General features: G+C 49.1%; 1 protein-coding gene across 5 annotated transcripts in view; it reads right to left on the minus strand.

Moving 5' to 3' along the window:
• Positions 1 to 10,578, minus strand: part of DGKD (diacylglycerol kinase delta) — a 111,706-nt gene extending 101,128 nt beyond the window's left edge. For all 5 annotated transcript variants that reach the window (XM_047086076.1, XM_047086074.1, XM_047086073.1 and 2 more), the window contains exon 1: positions 10,418 to 10,578. In XM_047086076.1, the coding sequence (XP_046942032.1) occupies positions 10,418 to 10,573 (156 nt within the window). In that variant the 5' untranslated portion in view covers positions 10,574 to 10,578. The remainder of the gene's footprint in view (positions 1 to 10,417) is intronic.
• Positions 10,579 to 10,788: the final 210 nt, after the last annotated feature.

The raw sequence follows: 10,788 nt of genomic DNA on the forward strand, positions 1-10,788 counted from the left end.
CATTTAAAATGGTCAAACGGTAAATAAAAAGAATCAGAGTATCCCTCTTCTATCTTGGCGCAAGGGACAAAGCACTGCTCATCTTGGAGCATGGGGTGTACCTCACCACGGTGGGGCCAGAGAAGCCGGCTCAGGAAAACCACCACTGCCCAGACACCATCACCTTCAGATGAGGAAGAGCAGAGCCAGCCAGAAGTGGGTGACAGGTGACCCAAGGCACCTCACTGCTCAGACCGAGGCCGCAGGGATGGCCCGGCCAGAGCAGCAGGCACAGCGCTGGACCTGTGGCCAATATCAGGCGGGACTCACATTCCCTCTGGCAGCCAAGCACACAGCTAATGGCAGCTCAAACCCGTAGACTGGCAAACACATTCTAGGACTGATAAATCAAAACAAAAAAGCGGAGGTAAGAGGCTGAAGCTACACTATAATGCACATGAATAAATCTAAATGAATTTATTACAGAAACTGGAAGACCATTTTAGAAACTATGCGCTTCTTGTTGTAAGATTACAGGAAGACACTGACTCTATTAAAAAATTAAAGTTTTTTCAAGGACAGGGTGCACCAGAATGAGAACATGATGAAATTAAAGTACAACAAGCTGCGATACAGGCCATGATTAGAAAAGGAAGCAAAAACAATCACTCCAGCAGAATTAAAACCCACATGTGAAGGGCTAAAGGGAAAAATGTACACTGCAGAAAATGTCACTGGTCATGAACAAGACAAAATTGAGACACAGAATGCTGTAGCCTACAGTGGAGAGAAGAAAAGACAGGGGAAAGCTCTCCAACAGATTGATAAAGGGACAGATCAGCCTACAATAAGAACCATCCAAAAGAACACAAAATAAGCAGAGATGCAAAAATCTGAAGTACAAACCCAAAAAAGAAAAGCAAAGACCTGCCAGGCTGATGTGCCGAAATTCCAGGCACAGGAGGGAGGAGGGCAGCCTCCCTCACTCAGCCCAGACTGGACACGGTGCCCCACAACCCCACCTCGGGGCTCCGGCCCAAAGATGAAACAACAGATTGCAACACAGCAAGCAAATGTTCAAAGGCCAAAGAGCCAGCTTGAAGGGGCTCTCCTGGGGAAATGTAGACAATTTGAGCATCAAAAGGAATGACTGTGACTGATTGTAAAACACTGAACAAAAATAGTGAATCCATAGGGAGAGAGAGAGAGAGAAAAGAAAACATCTGCCTTCTGTTGGGAATGACTCTTCTACCGAATCCTTACTTTGAAAATTGGTAATTAAACAGAATCTAGCAATTACCCTGCCTTTTTTTTTTTTTTTTTCAGGAGAAACTGTAGTCCTTCCCCAGTTGAAGTGGGTAAATTTTACAGAATACCAACAGATACACATGGAAGAAATGACAGAAAGGGGCAGGCGGGGCGGCGGGGTGGGGAACTCTCCATTTTGCAAACTCTTAACGTAGCTGATTCAGGCAAGTATTATGTATGAATGCTCAAGAAAGCAGCCGAGCAGATTGTTAAAGAAAAGGATATTTGCACGGTGCCCAGGAAGCACCGCACAGGTTACCTCCTAACTGCCAAGAGGGAAATCTACATTTTCAGCAGGAAGATCTAGCATCTCCACATAAAGCAAATGATGACACAGCAGAGGGGACAGCCTAACAGGACACTGAGAATCCCAGATTTAGGAGATTTGCCCAAAACATCAACCTGAACGTATTCGAGTCTTCAAACCTCTCACTTCCAGTTTACAGCAAATAAAAGGATCAAAGAAACCACAAGGAAACAATCAGACAAATCCAGACACAGATTTAACAAGACCGCTTCCCTGGTCTCTTCACAGAGTCAGTGTCATAATGGGGAGGAGAGGGAGAAGGTGGCTATGGGGAGCTGTTCTAAGCTGAGAGTCTGAAGAGGTACAACAACCAAACACAATGCATGTGGGGCGCCTGGGTGGTTCAGTTGGTTAAGCATCCAACTCTTCATTTCAGCTCAAGTCATGATCTCACAGTTCATGAGTCTGAGCCCCAAGTCAGGCTCTGTCTCTCTTCTATTTTCATAGAATATATGGTACAACCATTACAAGGGATAAGAATAAAGAGATTTTATTTTTTTAATGTTTATTTGTTTTTGAGAGACAACGAGAGCAAGTGGAGGAGGGACAGAGAGAGAGAATCCCAAGCAAGCTTTGAGTTGTCAGCACAGAGTCCAACTTGCGGCTCAAAACTCATGAACCACAACATCATGACCTGAGCTAAGTCAAGAGTCTGACGCTTAACCGACTGAGCCACCCAGGTGCCCCAAGAATAAAGAGACTTTAATAACACGAGAAATACCTGTAACATGAAAGTGGAAACTTACATATACGTTCATTCCAACTCAATTAAACACACCCAGAAACACAGTCTGGAAGGAAACACAAAAGTAACAATAATAATAGTGCAGATGGACCTCTGGGTGCTGAATTCAGGAATTTACCTTCTTCCCCTCCCCTCCCTTCCATCTTCTTCCTCACCAGCTTCTCACTTCCTTCTCAGATTGGTTCTCCTGCTCCCCCCCACCTCTGAAAGCCAGTGGCCAGAGCTAAGTGGGCCCTCCCACTGTGCCACTGTTCCCTCTCTCAGCCTCCAGGAACCACCCCCACTGTCAAGGGGCTGGGTAGGACCCAGTAGGAAGAGGTGTGGTATGGAATCTACAAGGCTTGGGTGGCACACTGGCGAGCCACCTAACTGCTCTGAGCCTACATCCCTCCGCTGTAAAGTTGGGATAGTTGAGAATAAAGAATCCAGGGTACCACTGCAGCAGGGCACAGTGAGGGCAAAATCCCAAAGCTGGTCCCCACCAGTCCTCAAGCAGACCTCCTTATGTCAGAGAAGAGCTCCAGTTATCCCACAAGCCTCCTCTTCCCCAACACCCACACCAAACCATCACCAAGTTCTCACAATGTCAAATCCAACTAAGTCTCCCTATTACCACCACCACAACCTCGGCCCAGGCTACCAGCACTCACTCAGCCAACGACAACACAGCGAGAGCAACCTTTTCAACATAGATCAGATTATGTCTCGCTCCTTCCTGAAATCTTTTATTTATTTTTTTAAATGTTTATTTATTTATTTTTGAGAGAGAGCAAGCAGGGGAGGGGCAGAGAAAGAGAATCCCAAGCAGGCTCTGCACTGTCAGCACAAAGCCCAACATGGGGCTCGAACCCATGAACTGTGAGATCATGACCTGAGCCAAAATCAAGAGTCAGACACTTAACCAACTGAGCCACCCAGGCGGCCCTAAATCTTTTTTTTTTTAATGTTCATTTATTTACTTTTGAGGGGGGGAGGAGAGGCAGAGAGAGAAAGAGAGAATCTCAAGCAGGCTTTGCACCATCAGCACAGAACCCAGTATAGGGCTCAAACTCACAAACTGTGAGACCATGACCTGAATCAAAACCAAGAGTCAGGGGCGCCTGGGTGGCGCAGTCGGTTAAGCGTCCGACTTCAGCCAGGTCACAATCTCGCAGTCCGGGAGTTCGAGCCCCGTGTCAGGCTCTGGGCTGATGGCTCAGAGCCTGGAGCCTGTTTCCGATTCTGTGTCTCCCTCTCTCTCTGCCCCTCCCCCGTTCATGCTCTGTCTCTCTCTGTCCCAAAAAAAATAAATAAACGTTGAGAAAAACAAAAAAAAAAAAAAAACAAAAAAAAAAAACCACCAAGAGTCAGATGCCAACTTTTAGCCAACTGAGCCACCCAGGCACCCGTTTTTTGTTTTTGTTTTTGTTTTTGTTTTGAGAGAGAGAGCACAAGTGAGCGAGGCACAGAGAGAGAATCTCAGGAGGGGCAGAGGGAGGAGGGGAGACAGAGACAGAAGCAGGGCTCACCGGAAGAAGGGCTCATGGGGTGGAAGCTCACACCGTGTGGGGCTGGAGCTTACTAACCATGAAATAACGACCTGAGCCAAAGTCAGATGTTTAACGACTGAGCCAGCCAGGTGCCCCTGTCTTTTTTTTAAAGTAGGCTTCACACCCAGCATGGAGCCCAAAAGGGGGCCTGAACTCAGGACCCTGAGCTCAAGACCTGAGCTGAGATCAAGAGTCAGACGCTGGGGCACCTGGGTGGCTCAGTCAGTTAAGCCTCCAATTGTGGCTCAGGTCATGATCTCACAGTCCATGAGTTCGAGCCCCATGTCAGCCTCTGTGCTGACAGCTCAGAGCCTGCAGCCCATTTCAGATTCTGTGTCTCCCTTTCTCTCTGCTCCTCCCCCACTCACATTCTGTCTCTCTCAAAAATAAACATTAAAAAAAAGAAAAGAAAGAAACAGAACACTACCAGCACTCCGGAAGCTCCCTCTCTCATGGGCCATCCAATCACTACCCATATCTTCCCACTGTGCAAACTTCTCTGGTAATCATTTCTTTGCATGCAAACTTAAAGACACAGGCAGGCAAGACTAAACACCTTAGTATCCTATCCATTCTGAATTTGATCTAAATGGAATCACACATAACATTCTTTAATGTCTGGCTTTTTTGGCCAGACTACATTAATGCTGTAATTAATCCTTAACTCAGCAGGTAGCAGTTCATTTTCATTGATGCATAGTATTCTCTTGAAAGAACATACCACGATTTATTCATCCATTCTACTGTTGACTGACATTTGGCTTCTTTCCACTTTTGAGCTACTACCAAAACTACGCTAGTAATATTCTTGTACGTGGTGCCTCTTGAAGTACATTAGCTTGTATAAGCTATTAGATACACACACCTACAAGTGGAATTGCTGAAATACAGGATACACATTTCTTTAAGAGACTTTAAGAGACACTGACAAAATGTCTTCTAACATGGTGTCACCAATTTAATATTCCCACCAACGGCAGGTCAGTCTCCCCTTGCTCCACATTCCTACGAACACCTGGAAAGAGACACCACATGGAAGAGATGTGCAGGGTATGTATGGGAGTGGGGAGGAGCAGAGCTTCCATGCCCTCTCTGGGCATGCCAGCCCCCACCCCTGCCCCACACCCACACCCACACCCACGCACACACACTAGTATGTTCACCAGCCCAGCAACTCCTCGAATCCCCTTGTTAAAGAGTTGTTATAACTCAATCTCCAAACCCCCTCTGCTCCTAGAAGTTGGGAGTAAGGCTGAAAGTTCACATCTTGAATCACTTGTTTGGTCTTTCTGGTGACCAGCTCCCATCCTGAAGCTATCTTGGATGACTTCAGCCACGCCCTGAGGCACCTCGTTAGCCTAAGTTCAGGTAAAGCCAAATGGGGCTCATTATGAATAACAAAAGACACTCCTATCACTCCTGTTCCAAGTGAACATGAATTTTAAGGGGATGCTCTTCCCACTACAGACCCCATTACTGAACTCAGGGGAAAAAGCAGGGAGCCCCAAATGCCAGCTCACTTCCACAGACCTTCATCCTCCCTGGTTCGCAGCCCTGTGCTACTGCACTGTCTCATCAGCTGCCTCCTGTTAGCAGAAGCTGCAGACAGCTTCTCAGTTACCTGGCCCACCATCACCAGAAGCAGAAGTCACTTTTTTGCCACTCATCTCTCCCTACCACCACCCTCCCGTATCAGGTCAAATCGCCCTATTGTCTCCTCCCAAAGCACTCTGGCTGTCACCTGCTTAACGCTCATCAGTGTCACAATGCCACACTAACCGTGCGATTATCTTACCCACGTCTGTCCTGTCTTCAGACTATTAGCTCCAGGAATGTTTTTTGTTGTTGCTCAGTAAGGCACCCCAAGTGCCTAGCACACTTAACAATATTTGCTGAGTTAAAAATGAATCTGTGAAACAAGAAAAATAATGACTAGCTATGATATTCCCACTAGGATTCCATAAATTAATTTTTTAAGAAAGATTTGCATAGCTAATTGTCTGCCAGATTCACTCTTACTTGCTCTCCTGGCCGCTGGAGACGAAGAATCACTCAGCTTGAGCTGAGGGAGGAGGGGTTTGGGGAGAATGACCAAAAAGGCAGAAATAATCCTAAAAGAAACCATTTACTGAATGCTGACGATACACCAGGCACTATGCTAGCTAAGTGGACACAGACTGTCCCATTTACTTCTATGACTTATCATCATCACCTCTGTTTTAGGGTTCTGAGAACTACTATTATCCTTTCTATTTTGCAATTTTGCAGATATGGAAACTGAGGCTCAAGAACACATGTCTCACATTTACTGGTATTTTCCCTGTTTCAGATCCGGAAACCAAGTCTTAGGAGAGGAGGTTTGGAAACCTGTGATCACGTGTCTCATAAGTGGGAGAGCCAGGTGTGAATCAACTTCACTCGACACCAAAGTTTAGGCTCACACGTGAGCTTTAAAAACCTTTCATACCACCATATACCCGCTAGGATGGCTACAGTCAAAAGACGTAATAACTGAGGACCTGGAGAAAACGGAACCCTCACACACTGCTGGTGGGAATGTAAAATGGCACGGCCACTTTGGAAAACAGTCTGGCAATTTCTCAAAGGTTAAGCACAGAGTTACCTTGTGACCCAGCAAATGTAGTGGTAAGTAGATACCCAAGAGAAATGAAACATACGTCCACAAAGAAACATGTACATAAATGTTCACAGCAGCCTCATTCAGATTAGCCAAAAAGTGGAAATAACCCAAATGCACACGCTCTAACATAGACGAGTTTTGGACATTTACGCTAAGCGAAAGAAGCCAGACACAAAAGGCACATACTGCATGCTTCTATGGATGTGAAATGCCCAGAATCGGCAAATCCTTACGACAGAAAGGAGATTAGCAGCTAAGGTTGACAGAGTTGAGAAGGAATAAGGAACAGATGCTAAAGGTTATGGTGTTTCTTTTGGGGGTGATAGAAACGTTCTAAAATTGACTGTGGTAATGGTTACACAACACGCATATACTAAAAACCACTGAGCTGTATACAGTTTAAGTGAGTAAACTGTATGGTATGTGAATCATATCTTTATAAAGCTATGTTTTTAAGTCTTTTACATTTTGCCTAATTTCTACTAGTTTTCATTTCACAATGGGAAAAACGCTTTGTTTAAATTTGAAATCAGGGATGTAAGCACTTTCATGCACAAAGCCAAAATGTTAACGTTTTTAAAACCTAGAAATAGATTAAACTCAGTCTTAACTGATATACTTCACAGAATCACACTGTTCTTTACTCAAATTTCAAAATAACCTATAATGAGCTGGTGAATTAATTTACCAGTGTTATTTCTTCCATTTTCTTTTTCCCACTCTTAACTATGTGGTCCTATGGAGTCGTTATTGTGCACTAGTTAGGAAATACAAACGAAGTGATGTGTTTGCTAGGGACAGTTGGAACTTTTAAAAATATCAGACATGCATGAAATGCTAAATAAATGACCATCTCAAATCTCCCCTCATCAAGTTTTCAGTATGCTAAAGACTCCGGGAAAAGTTTTAAAAGAACCTCATTAACAACTAAAGACTGACTTGGAGTTTTGGTAAGGCTTCTCTTTTTTTTTTTTTTTTTTTTAATTTTTTTCAACGTTTATTTATTTTTGAGAGACAGAGAGAGAGAGAGACAAAGCATGAGGAGGGAAGGGGCAGAGACAGAGGGAGACACAGAATCCCAAGCAGGCTCCAGGCTCTGAGCTGTCAGCACAGAGCCCGACGCGGGGCTTGAACCCACAAACCGTGAGATCAGGCTGAAGCAGCTAAGCATCTCTTGAGAGTTGACTAGAAATGACTCTCAGGCCCCACCCTAGACCTACTTGACCAGAATCTGCATTTTAACAAGATCCCCAGGGGATGCGCCTGCACATTAAAATCTGAGAAGCACTGGACTGCTATTTCAAAAACTTGAAATACATACAGCTCTGGTCCTGGGCCAGCTTGTCCTGGGGGGGGGGGGGCTGATCCCGAACGCGCTGGGGTTCCCAAGCAAGAGGCGGGCGGGGTTAGACAGCAGCTGCAGCAGCGCCCTCCAAAGGCTCCAGGGCCAGATGACCTAGGGCAGTTCAGCCTCTGGCAGGTGGGAGTTGCTCCTGGGGAGTCTGAAATGCCATGCCCTCCCCTGTCCTCCAGCTTAGGGGTGACAATGGTTTCCTGTTTGTTGCCTCATCTCAGGGTTGCTTCACTGCCCACTGTTTGCATCCCCAGTCCTTCACCGCCTGGGAGACCACCCCCTACACTGAATTCCCTCTGTTTTAAATGAATGGTTTCAGCTTTCCCGTCTAGACCTAGAACGATACCCCATACCATTTTGGATCTCTCTCTTATGCACCACATAATCCCAGTGCAATTTTCTGAATGGCTTATCTGCTTAAAAAACGGGGCGGGGAGGGGGGGCGGATAGCTAGTGCACACAGAAAACCTCACACTTCCCACATTCAGGCAATCTCTAACAACCCGAAAGAAAAATTAGCCTGAAGCTATTTGTACAGCAGATGTGACTGTATTCAGCAACTCAAGTCGTCAGGGTGTATTTTTAACACTCTACCCATCACTCCTCCTCAACCACAACAGCTGGTAGGTACAGCAACTATTGTGTTGGGGAATGGGGGGGGGGAGGGAATGCCTCCTAAAGAACAGAATTCTGGACAAACACTGGAATCTCTGAGAGATCTAATCTTAATCACACTTGTAAATCATATGATCTACCCCACACTGGGCACATACCATGCTCCAGGACCAAACAACAGGGGAGAGCAACTCTTATCAGTATCATTTAGGGCTACTTGGAGATCTTCCTAAAAGCACATCTGACTGGTCACTCCCATGCTCTGAATAACCCTCAGTGGCTCCCTCTTGCTCAAGGCCAAAAACCCAACTCCAGGGTTGGCCCTTTAAAATCCAGCCCAATCTACCTTTCCAGCCTTTTCTTAATCCCCCTCAAATTGACCCACTCACCTTCTGACCATTCCCAGCTGTGCCTACACCTTCAGCTACAATGTGTGTCAGTATCTGTCAACTATGTGGAAAGCGCTTCCTTCCCCAATTAGCTTGGCAAACTTTTTCTCTCAAGATCATGGTAGCTGCATTCTCTGTCCCCTGAGCTTCCACAGGACTTACTATGTCATACTGTCACGTGCACAGGTTCCATCTTCTACACGGTAGGATCCAGACTCCTACTGTCCATCTTGGGATCCGATGGTTCCGATCCAGATCCACATTTATTACCTGTGACACCCTGGGCCAATGCCATCGGATGGGGATGATAGGTAACACCCAACTCAATGGGTTCTCCCTAGTACTACATGAGTTAACCCACATAGAGTGCTGTAAAGTTAACCCAAGAAAAATGCCTGGCACCTTGCCTGGTAAGCACTGAAGAATTGCTACCTTACAATTAATTGCCATTACTGCTATATCTGGAACAAAGGAGGGGTTCAATCACCTATTTGCCGAATACCTGGAACACTATACAATAAACCTGTTTGTAACATGCTAAGCCCAAAGACTACCCCACCACAAGTATCAAAGGCTGACAAAAGGTAAAGCAAGAAATGGCTCCCACGGTGAAAGTACCAGCTGAACCTAACTGGCCCCGGAGGAAAAGCGCACTGCAGCAGGGTGAGAGTCTGTGCCAGCTGGATCCGCCAGGGCTGCCCACAGACCCGGCATGCCCTCAGCCACCTGTCCAGCCACCTGCCTCAGGCAGCCGTGTTCTAACAGAGAGGGCTCACCTGTAGCAAAAACCATAAGCAGTTTTCAACGGGAACCGCAATGGGAAAACAAAGGGCGCAACTTTCCTCCCGCAGAAAGGAAATGCGTCTTTCTGCAAGCGAGTATTTGGCGTCTGGAGTTCTCCACCGAGTTAGGTGCCCAGCGGGTGCGCCGCCAGGGAAAGCCCCCCTCTCCCGGCTTTCCCGAGGGAGGGTGAGCTGGTCACAGAACGCGCATCCCTTCCCCTAGGGCACGAAGACACAAGCGAGTCAAGTCACACCCGGGTCCTGTTGAATTTCCCGGGGGACCACAGGTGAGTCCACAGAGCACCCGGCGGGAAATGACCTGGCCAGTCCTCAGAAACGCGGGGCTCGGGGAGCGTACGCTTGCGGGGCGCAGCCAGCAGCCCCCATTTCTGGGGCGCTCGCCCCCCGCCTCTAGGCCTCAGTTTCCTCCGGGTCCTCGCGGCGCGGGGCTTCCTCGCGGCCCACTGCGGCTGGCGCCCCTGGCCCCGGCGCCCCGCCCCACTCGCCCGGCCCCGCGCGGCGCCCACCTGCGCCCCCGGCCCGGGGTCCCCGCCGCCGCCTCGCCGGGAGGGCGCGCTCAGCCCCGGCGCGGGGCGGGGCGCCCGGCCCGTTACCCCGTGGGGCGCGCTCCGCCCGGACAGCGGCGCCCGGCGGGACCCCGGGCCGGGCTGGGCCGGGCCTGGGCGGCTCTCGGGCCCGGCCGCGGGCCTCACAGGGCTGCCGCGGCGTGAGGGGCGCGCGCCCGGGCCGCCGCCGCCGCGGGCTCACCTTCTGACGGATCTGGCCCGACGTGGACACCTTGCGGATGAGTTTCTGCGGGGAGCCGGGCTCCGCCTCGGGTTCGCTGTCGGACGACTCCTCGGGCGGCGGCGGCGGAGGAGGTTGCGGCGGACCCGGCGGAGGGGCGCCCGCCGCCGCCGCCATGCTGCCGGGCCAGCGCGCGCACAGCGGGCGGGGGCGGGGCCGGGGGCGGGGTCTGGAGGGCGGGGCCTGTCCGGGCGGGGGCGGGGCCGAGACTGGGTGGTGCCCCCCCGCCGCGCCCCCTGCCGGTCACGCGCGCAGCCGCAGATGGAGTCGCGCTCTGGCCCCTCCGCCTCCACCCGCGGTGTCCCCTGGCCCCTGGTCTCAGCATCTGTTTA

The sequence above is a fragment of the Lynx rufus genome, unplaced genomic scaffold, assembly GCF_022079265.1.
Source record: "Lynx rufus isolate CCGP_SWC_20201006 ecotype Redwood Valley unplaced genomic scaffold, mLynRuf1.p SCAF_2, whole genome shotgun sequence".
Lineage (NCBI taxonomy): Eukaryota > Metazoa > Chordata > Mammalia > Carnivora > Felidae > Lynx > Lynx rufus.